Raw genomic sequence first — 20,866 nt, 5'->3', positions numbered from 1 at the left:
ACTAAGACAACTTGCCCCAAGGAGTGGTGCCTCAGAGAGGTGCATCCATCATCAAGAACTCCCATCATCCAGGACAAGCCCTCTTCTCATTGTTACCATCAGGAAGGAGGTACAGAAATGTGAATACACACTCAATGAATCAGGAACAGCATCTTCCCCTCTGCAGATTTCTGAATGAACCTATGAACACAGCCTCACTATTTTTAGTTTTTGCACTACTTATTTTAGCTAGTTAATATACATATATGGCTACTGTAATTGTTTTTTTCCCTATATTTATATCAGGTATTGCATTGTACTGTTGCTGCAAAGTTAACACATTTCACGACATATAACGGTGATTTAACCCTGATTCCGATTTGATAGAAGTACCGGTATTCGAAGTAAATAGGGAGGTGCTGTTTCCAGTGGGTTAAAATGTTCACAAATAGAGGACGAGTAAAGAAAATTGATATAAGTATTCAAAGTAAATAGGGAGGTGCTGTTCCCAGTGGGTAAAATGTTCAGGAATAGAGGACTAGTTAAGAAAAAGATTTGATATAAATATTCAATGTAAATAGGGAGGTGCTGTTCCCAATGGGTAGAAATGTTCAGGAATAGAGGATGAATTAAGAAAGCGATTTGATATAAGTATTCAAGGTAAATTGGGAGATGCTGTTCCCAATGGGTAAAATGTTCAGGAATAGAGGACTAGTTAAGAAAAAGATTTGATATAAGTATTCAAAGTAAATTGGGAGGTGCTGTTCCCAGTGGGTAAAATGTTCAGGAATAGAGGACTAGTTAAGAAAAAGATTTGATATAAGTATTCAAAGTAAATTGGGAGGTGCTGTTCCCAGTGGGTAAAATGTTCAGGAATAGAGGACTAGTTAAGAAAAAGATTTGATATAAGTATTCAAAGTAAATTGGGAGGTGCTGTTCCCAGTGGGTAAAATGTTCAGAAGCAGAGGACGAGTTGAGAAAATGGACAAAAGTAAACAAGGAAAACAGCTTTCCGCTGAGTAATTGTGTGTTCCGGTAGGGCGATGAAAGGAGATGCAATATACGCGGCATGATCTACAAATAAATATCAAATGGAAGACCGCTCCCTGAAAGCACAAATCCCGAGCCCTCGGCGGCGAGTCTGCGGCTGCGCCGCTCGGCCCCACGTGGTCGCGGCACCCGCAGCTGTTGACACGTGTCCGTCTCCTGATTGGCTGCCTCGATCTCTGAACTCGGCTTGAGGTCACCAGGCGGGAAGCAGCCAATCGGTGGCGGCCACGGTACGGGTCGGGCCGGGGCCGGGGCGTGTTCTCGTCCTGCGGCGGAGGGAAGCCGAGTGTCGGCGCCGGAGCGGAGCGGACACGGCCTCGGACACGCGGTTGGCGTTGAGACCGCAGGGCTTCCTCCCTCAGCTCGGTGAAGGCGACGTACGGCTGCGGCTGTTAACATGAGAACCACCGGTGAAAAGGCAGAGGTGTTGAGTGTGATTGGTGAGTCCGTGCGCTGGCCCATCGGCCCCGTTTGAAACCCCTCAGACGGTAATGATTTCCCCACGCATCGCGATAAATAATTATGGGTTTAGCGTCCTCCCTGCAGTGCCTTGGCCCCCAGGGTATTGTGAACACTAACGGAGAAATCCCCTCTTTTCGCTATTTGTAAATCCTTCAAAACGTTAAGCTACCAATTATCGGATCTGTTAAAACCGGCTAGTAGTAAGTATTTGAGTCCTGAAGAAAGCTCCCGGCCCGAACCATTGACTATCAGTTCATTTCCATGGATGCTGAGTTCCTCCAGCAGTGTGTGTGTGTGTGTGTGTCTTACTTTGGATTTCCAGCATCTGTAGACTTTCTCTTGTGTTTATTATTATATATTTTGGTTGTACGTTGCATGATTTTTTTCAGTTGAAGGAGGTGACAATGATTTAGTTTCCTGAAATTGTGGGCAGTTTGAGTAGAAATCAGGGCAGTATTGTTTGTACAATATTGTGTGGCTTTGAAACCAATTTCTAATGAAGTACGTTCTTAACTGGTGATTTTTTAAAAATATTTGTAAAGACAGAGTATCTGGTAATAAGTTGTAGATTTAAATACAGCTACTTCCTTCTGTACCCCAGAATCTGCTGTAGGTGTGCCATCAGTTCAGTGACTTGCAAAGCAAAAGCAGTGTTCTGGCAAAGTTGGTACAGTAATCCAAAAGGGAAATGTTGTAGTTATTTGAAATCTGAATTAAAAAACTGGTTACATGGTACGGAAACAGATTCTCTGGCCCGTTAAGTCCACACAGACCATTGCATTCATCTAGAAATCCCATGTGTACAAATTTAGAGTCTTCCATGCCTCGGTGATTAAAATGCTTGCCCAGATGCTCCTTGAGTGTTGTGAGTGTATCTCTCTCTCTCTTCGAGTAGCACATTTCAGATTCTGTGTGTGGGGTTGGGGGGGGGGGAATACAACCTGACATTCCTACTCTTCACAGACAGCCACAAAACATGGACCCTATAGAATGCAACGATAGAAACATCAGAATTCCAAAGCCCCCTCCCACATGCAGAAGCATTGACCCTCTTCTTTCCCCCCCAGCTTGCCGACAGAAGCATTGACCCCTGTCATGCAAGCAATAGCAAAATCTCCCAAAGAGACCTTGAATTGGAGTCCATCAAAAACTACAGTCCACGACTCAGATTCCCCCTTAAAGTATTTATTTTTACCCCTGAATGCCATGGGTTCAAACAAAAAATGTTAGAAATGCAGCATCTATGGACAGATTTAATATTTTAGATCAATGGGGGAAATTGTTAACTCTCTCCATAGGTCTTGTCTGACGAGGTATTTCAAGCACTCAGTCAGCCATTGCAAATGTTTTTATTTTGTGTATGTGTGTGAGAATTAAAATTAACTCTGACTGCCAACATTTGAAGTGAACACAGGGTTTTTATTTCAGTTATGCAAATTCCATTTTCCTTTGCAGGTGTCTTCGGCACGTTGTTAGTCACTGTCAGTGCTCTTTACTCAGCGAGTGATGATGTTGTGGAATTATCCCCAAGTAACTTCAATAGGGAAGTTATTCAAAGCGATGAACTGTGGCTGGTGGAGTTCTATGCACCATGGTGAGTTCAGAAAACAGACTTAACAACTGGGCTTTGCTGCAACTGGATGGGTGAGGTTCATTGCTTGCAGTTCAGTTATGTAATTTCATTGTTAATCCATCTGTTTGGATTTTAGTTCAATAGATACATTTAACTCCAGAGGAATGGATACAATATACATTCTTTTTCTTTGCAAACATCTACGAAAACAGAGGAGTGCCCTAAAGAATGACAGCTAAACGTTAGAATACCAGAGTCCTCCCCACCAGCAAAAAAGCATCGGCGCCCTCCACTGAGCACTCAAGCGTGCAGCAAAGCATCAATAAAGACACAGACTTGCAGTACCCCAAAGACTACTCGTTCACCTGGTAATTTGGCATACCACAGGCTCGCTCTCTCCCTAGTAAAGCAAAAGGAGGGGTCCTCGTTTCACAGCAAGAGGGGAGACAAAACAAACAACTCACTGATTTGTAATGTTAAAAGTCTGTTGCGTCGCTTTTTCCAAGCTCTGTGCCCAGAGAGTCCGCCCCAGAGCTTAGGTCTCCGGACACACAGCTCATGGCAGCTAAACTGCTGCTTCCGATGTTCTGTGTTTTTCCACTACACCTCAGTCAGGAGCACTAGCCTAGAAGCAGACCATCTCCAGAGCCACGAAAATGCGGTACCCTGAAGGCATGCTAGTCTTCCAGGCCATGTCCTTGGGATATCAAAAAGCGGCCGATCGTGAGGCTCTGAGAGCGGGTCCCTTTCCTGCAAAGAACCAAAATCAGCGTGTAACTCCAGGTCAGGGTCTTCAAAAGAACCTTGAAAAAGAAAATAAAGATATCAAAGATAGAAGTGGAGATGCAAGCAAAGGAGCTGCTGTTTAGCGCCATCATCACTTCACTCTGCCCCTCGATACAAGTCTACTTGACATTGATTTTTTTTCCCAAATAAAATGCCTTTTTAAATGAGCCACATTTTTTTCCAAGTTGTCTTTATAGTTACCTATTTTAAAATGTTGGCTTTAAAATGTTCCAAGTTTCTTCATGTCAGGCCATCAGCTGCATTTTACAAAAACCCAGAAATGCTGCATTAAGAATTGTATGAAGAGATTAAAATCTTAGCTGTATAATAACATTTAAACCTAGGAAACATGCTTGTTATTATAAGAACAAACTTAATATTTTAATAGGATGTGAAAGACAGCGGTGTTCCACCTGAAACTGTGGCATCAGTGAAGTTAATCCATTTGGAGAGGCAAGAGAACAACTAAAAGGAATATCTAAATCAAGCCAGAAGTAAAGAATTTAGTCATTATTACTGATTTGGAGCTAAATTTCAAAGCATGCGTTAACTGTATTGTTAAAACTGCATTCTTTCATTTTAAGGAACATTGCAAGAGTTGATTTCCTATAATATCTCCAGATGCAGAAAAATTGATGTGCTTTTGTTTTCAGCCGATTAGACAGCTGCAATACACTCTTTCCAGGGCTGCATAAGAACGATAATAAATCGCCTGCAGTTTGTACAAAATGCACGAGCAAGAATCTTAACCAAAGAAAGAAAATCTGATCATATTTCATCAGCTTTGACATCATTACACTGGCTGCCTGTGTCCTTTAGGATCAATTTTAAAATACTCTTAATTGTATATAAGGCTCTGAATAATCTAGCTTCTCCATACATATTGAGATGTCTATCCCCTTACATCCTTAATCATAGTCTTAGATCCATGAATACTGGTTTGTGTAGTGTTCCTAAAAACAAGGGTTCAGAGAAGACTTTTATTATCAAAGTATGTATGCAGTTTACAACCCTGAGATTCATCTTCTCCACAGACAACCACGAAATGCATGGAACCCATTCAGAGAACGTCAGGCACGCAAAAGAAAAATTGCACAAATGGCAACAAGATCAATCCCCCTATGCAAAAAAAGTAAATTATGCAAATGGCAACAAGAACGTCAACCCCCCCCCCCACCACCACCACCACCACACCGATGGGGGGGGGGGGGGAGAATACACCAGACTAGTACCGTGGAACACATCGAAACACTTTTAAAATAACTACTTTTTTAATATGGCCTACTTATAGGATTACTTAATGTCTGTTGATGTTGATTACTTATACATAATTCAGTATGTTCAATTGCATTTTATTCTATGTAATGTTTGTCTTTTGTCTTGCACTTTTATGACTATATTTATCTTACAGTCTTTGTAAAGCACCTTGAGCCTGCATCTTAATGTATGAAAGGTGCTGTACAAAAAAAAAGTTACTACACCAGGGTAAATTGAGAATGGGAGGAAACTACCAAATTGATGCACCGTGCAATACTTGTTTAATGTAAAGATGGCATCAAAAGAGCAAATGAGATACAGATAACTCGTTGCTTAAATTGTGATGCATACTGACAAATGAAAATATTGCGATGTCAAAAGTTCATAAGAAATAGGAGCAGGAGTAGGCCATCTGGCTCATCAAACCTGCTCCGCCATTCAATAAGATCATGGTTGATCTTGGTTAATAATGTCAGCATTATTTTCATTCTTGAAGTAAGGCTGGTTGTTTCCATCATAGCAAAACATTCACCCTGACCCAACTTTCACTGTTACTGCAACTCTTGTGTATGTTTTGATCACCTTCAAGCCCAGTTCATTTTTTGCCCTGTTTGGCTGTCTACAAGCCTCATTTCAGTATGTGTTCTCAATGATCTTGATCTATGTGGAACTTTTTTTTTAAAAAAAGACATTATACTTGTTAGTTAATATTTTTAAATCAGAAATGGATTGTTCACACTAATTCTAGATGTAGCAACACCACAGTAGCAGAGTGGTTAGTGTGAGATTATTATAACTCAAGGTGTTGGAGTTCAATTCTGACAATCTCTAAGGAGTCTGTACTGTGGAATGTGTGGGTTTCCTCTGGGTGCTCTAAAGACCTACTGGTTGGTAGGTTAATTGGTTATTGTAAATTGTCCCATGATTAGGCTAGGATTAAATTTAGGATTGCTCGTCGGCACAGCTGGAAGGGCCTATTTTGTGCTGTCTTTCAGATAATTGTATTTTATTTAATGCGGTGTTTAACCTGAAATGTTGACAATACTTCTCCTCTCATGGCTTCTTCACCCACTGAATTCTTCCAGCATATTGTTTATTGCTGTAGTAGCTGCATCTGTAATCTTGTCTGCAGCCACTGTATGCTGTTATGCAAATTTATAGTTTGTTAAAACTATTTTCACTTTAACAAGCCACTGTGCTCTTTAGAAGGCCTATTATTCATGATTCCTGTCATTTCATTAATGCTCATGTATATTTAACATCTTAATGACAAAGGGAATACTTCAGATACTTTGTTTACACGGAATAAGTTTTTACTAGGATGTTCATCATTGCTGGCCGTGTGGTTTTTATCTTGGAGGATGAATATCTGCAGATCTTGTACTTCCACATTTGATCTGCAAAGGATTTATGTGATGTTTATGAGCTTGGGTCTAATGGGACCCACGGACCCCTCGGTTAATAGTAGGAATCCATGGCATAAAAAAGGTTGGGAACCCCTGGTGTAAGGGTTACATACAATGAAGAGCATACAGAAATCTGCTCAAGCCTGTGATTATTTTAGGAGAACAGGTATCATCAAAACTGTTTTGTTCAGTAGGACTGACTGATCTAGTATTAGCTTTCATCACTTTCCCACTTAATACCTCTGCTTTAGTGTTAGTGAATCTGAACAAGATCCCATTCCATTTATTGGACTCCTTGTGCCAAAGGAAATTGATTCATTGTGACAAAACTTGGTAAATTCAAGACTTGTCGATGTTGAATTTGAATTGAGTTTATTTCTTACATCCTTCACATACATGAGGAGTAAAAATCTTTGTTATGTCTCAGTCTAAATGTGCAATCATAGTAATTTATGATAAATAGAGCAGTCAATGTAACATCGAAATACACTCACATCAGTGTGAGTTAATCAGTCTGATGGCCTGGTGCAAGAAGCTATCCGAGCCTATTGGTCCTGGGTTTTATGCCATTTCCTGGATGGTAGCAGCTGGAATAGATTGTGATTGGGGTCACTCAGGTTCCCAATGATCCTACAGACCCATTTCACACACCTGTCTTTGTGAACGTCCTGAATCATGGGAAGTTTACAACTACAGATGTGCTGGGCTGTCCGCGCCACTCTGCAGAGTCCTGTGATTAAAGGAGGTACAGTTCCAATACCAGGCAGTGATGCAGCCAGTCAGGATGCTTTCAATTGTGTCTCTGTAGAAAGTTCTTCATATTTGGGGGCTCATACCAAACTTCTCAACTGTCTGAGGTGAGAGGTGCTGTTGTGCCTTTTTCACCACACAGCTGGTGTGCACAGAGCATATGAAGGGGTGATGTGTATGTTGAGGAACATAAAGCTGTTTACTCTCTCAAACCCAGATCCATTGATGTCAATAGAGGTTAGCCCAATCTCCGTTCCTCCTGTAATCCACAACCAGCTTCTTTGTTTTTGCGACATTGAGGGAGAGGTTGTTTTCTTGACATCACTGTGTCAGAGAGATGACTTCTTCCCTGTAGGCCACCTCGTTATTGCTTAAGATTGGGCCAATCAATGTAGTGTTGTCAGCAAATTTAATTAGCAGATTGCAGCTGTGGGTGGCGACACAGTCATGGGTATACAGGGAGTAAAGGAGGGGACTTAGTACACAGCTCTGGGGCTGCTGTATTGGATGTTCTGGGTCTTGTTTCACTTGGATGTGTGTAGGAACTGCTGATGTATACTCGGAACATTCAAACCAAAAGCTAAATATAGTTATTCCTACTGGTACATAGTTGCTGGAAAATGTACAGGATAAAGAATGCAGTAAGTTCATATTAATTTTTTCTGAACATCTCTTTTCTGTCAAAAGTGTGTCAACCTTTATACATTAGGATGGATACATTCACATTGTGTCAGGAAGTCCTCGGATGTTGCGTTTAGGTGTCCTTTTTGACTATTGTAGTACCTGTATATTCTGCATCTGTATGTATGTAACAAAATTCTTAAAGACTACTCTCTTTTTCAGGTGCGGGCATTGTCAGAGTTTGGCCCCAGAGTGGAAAAAAGCTGCATCAGCCTTGAAGGTTATATTTTTAATTCAACTTTACTTATTTTATTCTTTATATAAAATACTTTTCACTGAGTTTTTCTAATTAAAGATAAATGCTATTTTATCTTTCTTTAAAAAACACCACTGCATATTTGACTTTTTTGAGTAATTGTACATATAATTCAACATTAGAAGTTAATAAATTTGAGTAGCTTTAGCTTGACTTTGCTAAAGTAAGCTTATTTTCTATCCCCAATTACTGCCTCTAAGATCGTGCATGAGTCCCAGTAGTGTGCTAAATATTAAGTATTTGTGAATGCTCTAGTTTATTTCTTCTGTACTCCATTCACTCGATGAGTATCGGGAGAATGTGTTGCATCTCGGGAGATGAAATAAAATTGATTCAGTATGCTGTTGTGTTGTGACCATCATTTTGTGGTGCTTACTGAGATTTATTATATTTTGTCATTCATTGACACAAAGCTGTGTTTTTCTCCTGATTAGCTCATCATGTAGTTGCAAATGATGAGTACTTTGAGTAAGGATCTTTTTTGCACTGCAGTTTGGATTTTTAACTGCATCCATAATGGGGAGTGGAAAAAGGAAACATATCTTTGCTTTACTGCAGGGAATAGTAAAAGTTGGAGGAGTAGATGCAGACAAGCATCAGTCTCTCGGTGGGCAGTATGGTGTTCAAGGATTTCCAACAATAAAGATCTTTGGATTAAACAAAAACAAACCTGATGATTATAATGGTAAGTCATGGGGAAGTCCCCTAGTTGTCATAGATTCTATGTATTTTCCCTGTAATTGTCTGCAAGAAAACAAATCTCAGTGTGGTATGTGGTAACATGTACTTACTTTGATAATAAAGTTTCTTTGAACTTTGAAGTTGAACATACGATGTAGGACCACACATACCAGCAGCTACTTGGAGACCAGCACTATGGATGAAAATGGACTTGTTAGTTGCTCTGGGTTGGCATGGGGCATTTCTGCATGGCTTTTCTCCCTTAAGGACACCCTCAACCTCACCAGTCAGACTGGGGTGGGGGTTGTCCATTGTTCACTGAACTAGTGAGGCCTTTTTTCAGTATCTGGTCACTATCCCATCAAAGCTGTTCTGTGAACCTCTTCCTGTTTTCATTCATTTTTGATCTACAAACAGTTTAGATTACAAAAAGTTAGCAGGAATGGAATCCTGTCAGAATCTGAGGGGTTGTCTGCATATGGAAAGATTGAAGCAAAATCCTATTGTCAATAAAATGATGCAGAAATGGGTTTGTGGATGTACTTCTCTGTTGAATAGTCCACCTTTACTGTAAAATTTACAGCTATAACCAAAGTAAATAGTTTATAATTAAAAAGACATTAAAATTAACATTTGATTTTTTTAAGTGATTTGATGAGTATAATTGATTTGACATTTTCTGTGATTTAGTCAGTGGGAAATTTGCAAAAGACGTTACAGAGGCATAAAATTAAAATCCCTTTGGTGAACTGGAATTTCAGATCTAAGAATATCTTTTTTTTTCATATACTCTCATTATGTGCAGGTGCTAGGTCTGCCCAAGGTATCACTGATGCAGCACTTAACACTTTGAGGTCAATTGTCCGGGATAGACTCGGAGGCAAGAGTGGCTCAAGTTCTGGCAAAAAGGTAAAACCTTTCACTCTTAGAAATGGTCGCAAGATAGAAATTGAGAACTAGTAGCTAGACCAATACAAATATGACCTGGTCTATCAACTATCAGTGGACCAATTGACAAGCATTGTTTGTTTGATTTGGCATGTGAGGCGATAATGTATTTTGAAAGGCAGGGCAGATGTAGTGCTGTGATAACTATAGAATGAGCATCAGTGTCATGCATGCAGTTGCCCTACACAAGCAATAAACACATGCAAATCAACTTCTGTTGAAGTTTGTTTTGCTTCAAGTCAAAAACCCATTGACAGAACAAGGATAGAGAAAGATTTAAATTGTAGAGAAGTGGGAAGATGCTAATGAATAAAAGAGTATCTAGCAGGTTAGGGGGCAGTAGCTATAGGAATAGATTGTTAATAGGGCATTTACAGTAACAAAAATAACCCCCTCTTGGTCATGCAAGAAAGCTTAGTCCTTCACTGAGAAGATACAATACATCTTTGTGTTTTATACCCTGTTCCTTCTCCAGGTATTTTCAAAATAATGTGGCATGAAAGGGGGAGAATGATCTTTTGCAATTAACTATAAAGTAATTGTCTTGGATGAGTGTATTAATCAATCATAATTGAGTTTTGGTACCATATCAGTATAGAAACTTGTGGATTTGGATGAAACTAATAAAAATATGTTGAGCAATTACTATTTGCAAAAAAATGCTGTGTCTGGTGTGAATTTTAATCTTAAGATGTACAATGTCACAAAAGAAACTGGAAAATGTTCTGACTTAAACGTTTTGTTAACTAAAACAGAACTGCACACAATACTCTAAAAGTGGCATACAAAGTTTTGCATGGCTGCAATGTGACTTCCTGATCTATATATTCACCCAATGAAGGCAAGCATAGCAAACAGTATTCTGCCTTTACCACGCTATCACTTCCAGAGCACTATGAACCTGCACACAAAGACCCCTCTATAGATCAATGCTCGTTATGGTCTTGCTGTTTACTGGATACTTTTCAGTTGCGTTTCACCTACCAAAGTGCATCTCACTTGTCCAGATGAAACTGATCTGTATCTTGATGAATCCTTTGACAAGCTTCCTCGCTGTCATCGACTACCGTTTTATATCTTTTACAGACTTTCTAATCAGAATACCTACAATTTTATCCATATATTGGTACTGACGCTGATCCTTGAAGAACATATCTGGTTATAGACCTCCAGTTGGAATTGAATCCCATCACTACTACTCATCTCTTGATGAGCCAGTTTTGATTTCAGGTCTCCATGGATCAGCCCAACATGAAGGACTTTGTCAAAAGTTTTAGTAATGTCCATGGGTATGAAATCCATTGCCCTAGCCTCAGTAATCATCTTCATCACTTCCCGGGGGAGCGTCAGGAAGCTCCAAGTTTGTGAGATGTGGCCTCCATGATAACTATCCCTAGTAAGTCTGCAGAAGAAAGTGAATTCTATACCTAAAAACCTTTAACAATTTTCTTGCAATTGATGAAAAGCCCAATGTTCTATAATTCCTGGTTTGTCTATTCTTCTTAAAGAGACAATTGGCTATTTTCCAGTCCTCTAGGACTTCAGCTGCAATGAAAGTGAATACAAAGATCTTTGTCAAGGTCCTGGCAATCTCTTACCTCACTCAATAACCTGGGATAGATTCCATTAGGCCCAGGGGCCTTAACCACCTTAATGCTCTTCGGGAGTCTCAACATGGACACCTTCTTGATATCAGGGTGTCATAGAGTATCAGCATATCAGAAAACCTCCTTTCTTCCACATCACCCCTCCATACACACAATTAAATCTTCCTATCTTCCATGTCTGTCTTCTTGGTGAATACTGATATGGAGTAGTCACTCCGTATCTTGTCAGCTTCTGGTTTCAGGCATAAATTTTCTTCGTCCTTGCTCTCTCCCTACTTGCCAAAGGCATTTTATGGTCCCTTTGAGCCCTCCAGGTTTTTCAAATTCAAATTTACTATCGTTCAACGTGATTACTGCCAAATGGGAGAATGTGTCTCAGAACCAAAGTGCACAACACAATGCATATAACTCACACACATAACACACAAAATAATATTGCTACAAGTAATGATCTGCATTTACACAAGGTTAAAAAGTAAATTGTGTATATATAATGCTGCTGGTGCTTCATGTGAGATGAGACCTGGGTAGTAGCTGGTAGGGAGTTCAGTAGTTTTAAGACCTGGGAGAAGAAGCTAACAGTTCTTGTCCTAATGCCACAATACCTTCTACCTGATGGTAGAGGGTCAAAGAGATTGTTGAATGGATGGGAGGGATCACTGACAACACTAAGCGCCCAGCGTACACGGGACTCTGGATAAATATCTCTAATGGGTGAAAGAGAGCACTCAATATCAAGTTTTTGCATTTATCAGTTTTAATTATTCTTTGGTTACAGAGCGGTGATAGTAAATCTGGTAAAAAGGATGTGATTACATTGACGGATGATAACTTTGATGAAAATGTGATCGGGAGCAGCGACATTTGGATGGTGGAGTTCTATGCACCATGGTGTGGGCACTGTAAGAGGTAACTCAACAGCCACGATACACTTGGAAGAAATGCACTTAATGTACTCACAGCTTTGAATACTGAATCAGTGAGATTTAATGGAATTTGTGTTCAGGAGCTAGATTTGTTTTTAGAACATAGAATAGTACAGCACGTTACAGGCCCTTCGGCCCACAATGTTGTGCCGACCCTCAAACCCTGCCTTCCATATAACCCCCCACCTTAAATTCCTCCATATACCTGTCTAGTAGTCTCTTAAACTTCACTAGTGTATCTGCCTCCACCACTGACTCAGGCAGTGCATTCCACGCACCAACCACTCTTTGAGTGAAAAACCCTCCTCTAATATCCCCTTTGAACTTCCCTCCCCTCACCTTAAAGCCATGTCAATTTTGATCATTTAGAGTTGGTTGAAGGTGATATTAAAATGAAATCAGTAAATAGTATATTTTAAGATTTAATTATTTTAGGTTATGTGAGGCTTTTATTAATAACATGGGCAACTGTTGCATCATTACATATTATTTTCAAGGTCGAACTATTGTGGAATTTTTTGTATTTAGTTTCTTGAGAAGACAGGATTGAGGAGGCGTTGAGCATAAGAAAGCCAAATACCAGGAGCTGGGAGAACAGAGATGGGTGGAGGGCACGATGTGAGTCATGTGTGGCTTTATTGGCGGCTCACTGTGTAGAACTGACTCCTTGGCCTTACGGGGGCTACGAAGAAAAGAGCCGTGAGGACTGTCCCAGAAGCTGCTGAGCGAGTCTCCGAATGGTTGTGGATCAAGAGGCATGTCCCGTGGACCAGTGCTGCTGGGACACAAGCCAAGCCCTGAATGGGCACGAGTGTCTGATGTTGAAAGACCCGAAACACCCAATGACCCCAGGTTACCTCACTGATTATCCCAGCGCATCCTAGGATGTATCCTAAGATTGCACAGGAGTTCTGTGCCAGTTGCTGAGGAGATCTGCAGATGACAACAGTATTGCTGGACAAAATTCTCCAGAAGTTGTTACTGATTTCTACATAATATTTTGTAAATCTATTGAAGGTAGCCTTTTTAATCCTCCTTGCAACTGAACAACCTTCATACAAGATTTTTATCCCAAAAAATATCCACAGGTTAATTACTACAGAACAACTTGTGTCTATAAAACTAGGCTTCAACAAAGAATCAATATACTGACTCAAAGTGATTGGTGAAATGTCGGAAGTATTGCAGGATCAAAGATCGTTTTTGTTTTGAAAACAGTTAGCGACCATAATGAACAAAGTTCAGCCACCATAATTTTTAAGTTTTTAAATTTAAAGAGGTCAGATGGCATTTTGTGAGAGAAACAATGTGCTGGATTAATAGATATGAGAAAGTCTGCAGATGCTGGAAATCTAAAGCAACACACACAAAATGCTGGAGGAATTCAGCAGGTTGGGTAGTATCTGTGGAAATGAATTGATAATCGATGTTTTGGGCTGAGACCCTTCTTCAGGACTTAGAACCCATCTTCCCCTTTCCTTTCTCAGTCCTGAAAAAAGATCTCAGGCCAAAATATCGTCTGTTTATTCATTTCCATAGTTGCTGCCTGTCCTGCTGAGTTTCTCCAGCACATTGTGTGTGTTGTTGTGGATTAATATCTGTTTATCAGAATTGGGGAAAAGCTTGGATAAACAAGTTTTGAGATGCGGAAAGAGGATAGAAAGAAAAGAATAAAGGGAAAGTGAAATGGGGTAGAAGGCACGAATGGACGAGTGCAATATTTCATGTGCATATTTAGTCAACTTTGAATGTACAATAGTGAAATAGATGTATGTTAATTTCTGAAAGATGCTCACTGAATGGCATAATTAACACCTTATCACTAATTTTAAATTCAATGTTACTTATTTGAATTACTACCTTGCATATCCATTCTGCTCATGGCATATTAGTGAATAATTAACAATATGTATTTTGAATTTCTAAGGTTAGAACCAGAGTGGGCAGAAGCAGCCACTGAGGTCAAAGAGCAGACAGGTGGAAAGGTCAAATTGGCTGCAGTGGATGCCACAACTAGTCAGGCATTGGCCGGTCGGTATGGGGTAAGTGGTTAGAAGCTTTGGGTTTACAAGCTGTAATATACTTACAAATAAAATTATGGGTGTTAAAATTTTATTGTTTTAATTTTTTTAAATGTCTACTGATATATATGTATTCCTGTGTACTATGTAATTGAAAATAAGTAATCAGCTGCTATTTGTTATTATTCATATTAATCATATTTAGTATTATTCATATTTCAAGTATAATTGTCATTCAGCCATACATAAATACCCATGAGTACACGAATTTCATTAGTGTTATAGTTTGCACAAATGTGTGGACTTTGTAAATTCTCATAAATATGTCTAATTCAAATGGCTTTCTAATCATTTATGCTCAACATGTTGACTTAAATCTAAAGCAATAAATACTTGTAAGAAATGCCATGCAGCGGAAAATCTTTTGACTTCTGCCTGCAGATTCGTGGATATCCCACCATCAAAATATTTCACAAAGATGAAGATAATCCTATTGACTATGATGGTGGAAGATCTAAAAGTGATATTGTTGCTCGTGCTCTTGAGTTGTTTGCTGAAAATGCCCCCGCTCCAGAAATGAAAGAGGTAAGGAGTGGATGGGAAAGTAAGTATAACCATCCTTTGCACCTTTTCACCTTGATCCACTATTGGTAATATCTAGCATCTTCCCCTTTCCTTCTCAGTCCTGAAGAAGTTGGCCCAAAGCGCCAACTGGTTGCTCTTTTCCATGGATGCTGCCTGACGCGCTGAATTCCTCCAGCGTATTCTGTGTGTTGCTTTGGGTTTTGTGCATCAGCAGACTTTCTCATGTTTGTGACTTGAATTAAGAATGGATATGAAGGAACAGTAGATATTTTTCTAACTTGAATGTTAAAGTTAAGTGGTCAGAACAAAATGGCAGCAATTGTTCACTCTTTTGAAGAGCAAATTTAAAAAAAAACTATCTCCAGAGGCAGGGCTCTGATCAAAAGTGCTAATGTTCATTTTTATAGGCTCATGCTGCTAAATAATTTGAGTTACGACATGGCTACAAGATGAAATAACATGCCCTGAAATTGAAAGTGGAATTTTGCTTATCAATTCAATTTGGTTGTCTTTCTGGTACAACCAAAGTTGGATAAATTGCAGAACTAAGCAAAATGACAGCAAGAGTCAACAATTTCCAGTGCATTAAGCAAAACTTGCTTTTTAAAAAAAAAAGTAATCTAAGTACTTCCACAAACAAGAGAAAATCTGCAGATGCTAGAAATCCAAGCAACACGCACAAAATGCTGGAGTAACTCAGCAGGCCCGGCAGCATCTATGGAAAAGAGTAGAGTCGATGTTTCGGGCTGAGACCCTTCATCAGGGCTGGAGGAAAAAAAAGATGAGCAGATCGGGTAAGAAGGTGGAGGGAGGGGAGGAAGGAACATAAGGTGACAGGTGAAGCTGGGGGGTGGTGAAGTAAAGTCTGGGAAGTTGTTTGGTGAAAGAGGTAAAGGGCAGGAGAATGGGGATTCTGATAGAATACAGAAGGCCATGGAAGAAAGAAAAGGTGAGGAGCAGCAGATGGAGGTGATGAACAGGTAGGAGATAGGGTGAGAGGGGGAAATGGGTATGTGGAATGGTGGGGGGGGGAGGGGATAGACAAATACTGGAAGTTTCAGTGTTCATGCCATCACGTTGGAGGCTACCCAGATGGAATATAAGGTGTTGTTCGTCCAAGTACTTATTGCACTGGTGGAAATTAGATCTCAGAATTAGTGATACAGCACAGAATGGGCCCTTCTGGTCCTTTTGAGCTATGCTGTCCCAACAAACCCAGTTAACCTACCCAGCAAGTCTTTTGCACTGTGGGAGGAAACTGGCGCACCGGAGGGAAAACCCACACATTCCATTGGGAGGATGTACTGAGATTCCTTACGGGATGGTGCCAGAATTGAACTCTTGAGCACCCTGTGCTGTAATAGTGTTATACTAACCGCTACGTTACCATGGTGCCCTTGATGACGAAAACACTTCCTTTTTGTCACAAACTTTTATATTCACCATTAATAACAACCAAGATATTCTTGGAACAAGCAATTTTGCAAGTGTTCCCTTTTTTTCCACAATTATTTCCTAGTCATAAGTTAGGCGAGGATAAAATCATGTTGAAATAAATTCATGTACAACAGTGAATTTTCTACTTGTTTTAAAATAGATTACTAATGAGGATGTACTGAAGAAGACATGTGATGACCATCAACTCTGCATTGTTGCTGTATTGCCACACATCTTGGACACTGGTGAGCTTGACATAATTATACTAGTTCATGGAGTCATGCAAAAGTACAGCTCAGAAACTGTCCTTCAGCCCATGTGCTGAGCCATTTAAACTGGCTACTCCCATTGACCTGCACCGGGATCGTAGCCCTACATACCCCTACCATCCGTGTACCTATCCAAACTTTTAAATGTTGAAATTGAGCTCTCATGCTCCACTTGTGCTGGCAGCTCATTCCACACTCTCACAACCCTCTGAGTGAAGTTTTCCCTCGTGTTCCCCTTAAACTTTTCACCCTTAACTGATGACCACTGGTTGTCCCACCCAGCCTCAGTGGAAAAAGTCTGCTTGCATTTATCCTGTCTATACCATTCATAATTTTGTATACCTCTTTAAATCTCCCCTCCTCTTCTACATTCCAAGGAATAAAGTCTTTAACTTATTCTACCTTTCATGAAGGGTGGGGGGAAAGAGTAGAGCTGGTTAGTCGCTCTGTCATATTGCGATTTAGGCACTTGAGTGCCAGCCAAAGCGGATACATTACTGGTGAGTAGCTCCCTATTCCCTGTATCAGAAGATTTTGTGTTCACGTTAAGCCTTTAAAAACTAGCTTGATGGTTCCATATTGAGCAACTGCTTAAGTGCCAATATTCATTTGAAAAGTTAAGACTTCATAGCAAAAAGTAAAATTGGATAGATATATGGACAGGAAAGGAATGGAGGGTTATGGGCTGAGTGTGTGTCAGTGGGACAAGGTGGGAGTAAGCGTTCGGCACGGACTAGAAGGGCCAAGATGGCCTGTTTCTGTGCTGTAATTGTTATATAGCATTTTCAAAGAGCAGGGGAATTGGCCTGATATACGAGCCTATGTTTATCCTTAAATCATATTGAGATCTGTTTATTGTCTAATACTCTTTACCTCTACCATTTATCATCCGTCTATTCATTTAAAAAGAACCTTTCACCCTTTATAAAACATTGCGACGTTTGAGTCCAGTAATTGTTTTGTATTTGACTAATTTTTGTTTTATCTGTTCACAGGGGCTTCTGGGAGAAATGATTATTTGGACGTAATGAAGGCTATGGGCAACAAATACAAGAAGAAGTTCTGGGGGTATGTTTGAATTGTGCAGCAGCTATTGTCGTGGTTTCTCGTGCCCCACAAACGACCAGGAGACGCAGAAGATTCTTCAAGAAGTATTAAACTTTAATTTGCAAAATCAAAGCTGAGACAGTCATTGAGCTAGTCGCTGATTGCCCACCGATCCTTGTACACAGCATTTTTTATAGCAGTCTCCTGGTTTAGTTGTATTAGCATATCCAATCGGTCTACAGTTGCGTATCACAAGTACATCCGCCACTATTGTTTCTACCCATTGACCTAATCATGTTAGTCTACATCTCTTAGCTACCTCTCATTATACCCTATTATCTTCTACATTCTTAAGATTTCATTCCACTACTAAATTGGATACATGCATAGCAAATAGCAAACTCAAAGCTGACTACATAATCTTGGTTACACAGCAAACAATGCAACTTTTATACTCCAATATATTCCCCCTTTGAGATCCATAGGATTTCACACAGAGAAAGAAGACTTAAGAGTCTGCGCACAAAACCCCCAATAAACTCAAGCACTTATTCCCAAATCTCGGGTTAAACTATAATTTTCTGCGCCAAGACCTCAAAGTATTCTCTTCCTGTTACCCTGGGCTGCTGAGCCAAAAACCTGTTCCTTTGTACCTGAGACAGGGAAAAAAACTCAGAAGCCCTTAGAATCTACTCCCACACTGTCGTTTTGCTCTTGTTCATCCTGCAGGTGTTATAGGCTGTAACGATACATTTTCAGTGTTTCTTTCTCCACTAAGCTTGCTTCAGTAATTGCCATGAGCATCGGAAATTGTTTGGTTGCAGCACTACAAGAGACTTGAGACAAGGAAGAAAACAGCACAGCACAAGCGCACAGCTCAACAATACAATACTGACAGTTATTGCCATTTTAGTCAGCCATGCTCCCCATCCTTCTTTATTTTCTTTATCACTTCCCCCCTTGCACAATGGTCAATCCCATGCGCTTCTGAAATCAGAATCGTCAGTAGAGGGGTGGGCGCTACCAACAAACCGTTTTCCATGCTCCACAAGCCTTCTGGGTTCTGCTTGGCCCCCTTTCGTCTCCACATTGTCTGTACTGCCAAAGTTGCCTTACCTAGTATTTCAAATAGGTCCTCTACCACAGGTTCTGGAGCTAGGCTTACCTGGGGGACAATGACAGCTGATGTACATCCAGACGCTTTTCTGGCTGCCTGGTCCGCAGCTTGATTTCCCTTTGTTATTCCCTTTTTATGTGCCTGGCATTTTATTATAGCCAATGCTTTAGGTTTCATCATGGCATTTATTAAGTCTATAATTCGCTGACAATGTTGTATGGGATCTCCACTATTTTTTTTAAACCCTGTCTGTTTCCACACTGCCCCGAACAAATGGCATACTTCGTGAGCATATACCAAATCAGTATAGATGTCTACTTTCTCACCTTCCATCATTTCACACGCAGCTGTCAGGGCTTTGATTTCCGCTAGTTGGGCGGAATACGGGTGGGGACAGGACTCCATCCTAATAATCTTATAGCTCGACTGATCCTGCTGCACTACTGAGAACCCTGCATGATTTCCATCATAATCCCTATAACAAGAGCCATCTACGAACAGAACATTTTATTTGCATCCTCTAGTGGTTCTGACCGTAAATCTGCTCTCAATTTGGCAAATGCCATCGTCTTCCCTACACAATCATGGGGTTCTCCTTCATAGCCTAAAGGGACAAAATCGGTTATATTACTGGTAGTGCATCTCTGTATAGTTATGTCTGGAAATGTCTATAGCATCTGATACGCTGCTATCCTGGCTGGCGTCAGCACAACTTTCCCTCTTTCCAGCAATTCTGCTACTTTGTGGTGTGTGTACAGAGTCACAGGATAGCCCAGGGTTACAGATGATGCCTTTTCATATGCATAGTACAGTGCCGCCAATCCCTGATAACAGGGTGGATACCCCTGAGCCACTTCATCTAGTCTCGTACTGTAATATGCTATCGGCTGCTTTGCTTTTCCTGTGCCTGTCTCTTGTGTTAGAACCGCTGTGACATAACCCCCCTGTCGGTTGGATACATACAAATGAAAAACCTTCTCGTAGTCAGGCAAAGCTAATGCTGGTGCCTACTGCAATTCCTGCTTAATAGTATTGAAAGCTATCTCCGCCTCTCCATTCCACTGTAAGCCGTTCTTCAAATTTGTATGTCCTGCTTCTTTCATTATCTTTCTCAAAGGTGCCACAATCTCAGCATATTCTCCTATCCAATCTGAGCTGTACCCTGCCATTTGCAAAAACGTCATCATCTGCCCTACAGTCTGGGGTTTTGGGGCCTTAGTTATTGCCTCAATCTGATCTGGTGCTATCGCCTTCACTCCCTTGGATATTACCCTGCCTAAGTATTCCACTTGCTGCGTGCAAAATTGCATTCTCTAACAGAGTTATAGTGTCCTGCTCACACTGTTCCTTACTGTGGGAGCAAATCAACAGGTCATCCACATACTGTAACAATGTACTTTCCAATGGTATGCCCTCTAGGTCCGCCTTCAACACCTGATTAAAAACATGTGGTGAATGTTTAAACCCTTGTGGCATTCTGGTATAGGTATACTGAGCATCTCTGTAAGTAAATGCAAACAGATACTGACACTGGTCGGCTAGAGGGATGCTGAAGAAAGCCGAACACAAATCAATCACTGAAAAGTAACCTGCTTCTGGTGGAACATTAGTCAAAAGCGTGTGTGGGTTGGGGACTACCGCTGGCCAGTCCTCTACCACATCATTTACTGCTCACAAATCATGCACCAATCTCCACTTAGATTTTTCTGCTTTTAAGACCGGCAGCAACGGGGTATTGCATGGACTGTTTATTCTTTTAAGCACTCTTATTTTAAGCAGCCCCTGCATTGTCGATGTTAATCCCTCTTCTGCTTCTGGTCTTGGAGGGTATTGTGGTCTCCTGGGTGGAATTGCTCCCCTTTTCAGCCTTATTTCCACCGGACTAGCTGTTTTTATTTTCCCTACATCCGTGTCATGCTGTGACCACAGAATAGATGGCAACTCATCTAACCTATCTTTCTGCTGGCCTCTTTCCTTTCCCAGCAATGGCATGTGTGGTTGGGGAGTTATTTCGACCTCTCTCACTGT

At 40.6% G+C, this 20,866-nt stretch overlaps 1 protein-coding gene across 1 annotated transcript in view; it reads left to right on the top strand.

Moving 5' to 3' along the window:
* The first annotated feature begins 1,249 nt into the window (after positions 1 to 1,249).
* pdia6 (protein disulfide isomerase family A, member 6) overlaps positions 1,250 to 20,866 on the top strand; it is a 28,001-nt gene continuing 8,384 nt past the window's right edge. Inside the window, exons 1-10 of the mRNA XM_059954641.1 lie at positions 1,250 to 1,469; positions 2,947 to 3,085; positions 8,107 to 8,164; positions 8,759 to 8,885; positions 9,687 to 9,790; positions 12,215 to 12,345; positions 14,290 to 14,404; positions 14,825 to 14,968; positions 16,566 to 16,650; positions 17,670 to 17,742. Coding sequence (XP_059810624.1) covers positions 1,427 to 1,469; positions 2,947 to 3,085; positions 8,107 to 8,164; positions 8,759 to 8,885; positions 9,687 to 9,790; positions 12,215 to 12,345; positions 14,290 to 14,404; positions 14,825 to 14,968; positions 16,566 to 16,650; positions 17,670 to 17,742 — 1,019 coding nt within the window. The 5' untranslated portion in view covers positions 1,250 to 1,426. The remainder of the gene's footprint in view (positions 1,470 to 2,946; positions 3,086 to 8,106; positions 8,165 to 8,758; positions 8,886 to 9,686; positions 9,791 to 12,214; positions 12,346 to 14,289; positions 14,405 to 14,824; positions 14,969 to 16,565; positions 16,651 to 17,669; positions 17,743 to 20,866) is intronic.

This window comes from Hypanus sabinus, chromosome 30 (assembly GCF_030144855.1).
Source record: "Hypanus sabinus isolate sHypSab1 chromosome 30, sHypSab1.hap1, whole genome shotgun sequence".
Taxonomy (NCBI): Eukaryota; Metazoa; Chordata; class Chondrichthyes; order Myliobatiformes; family Dasyatidae; genus Hypanus; species Hypanus sabinus.
This window is presented reverse-complemented; position numbering and strand designations above follow the sequence as displayed.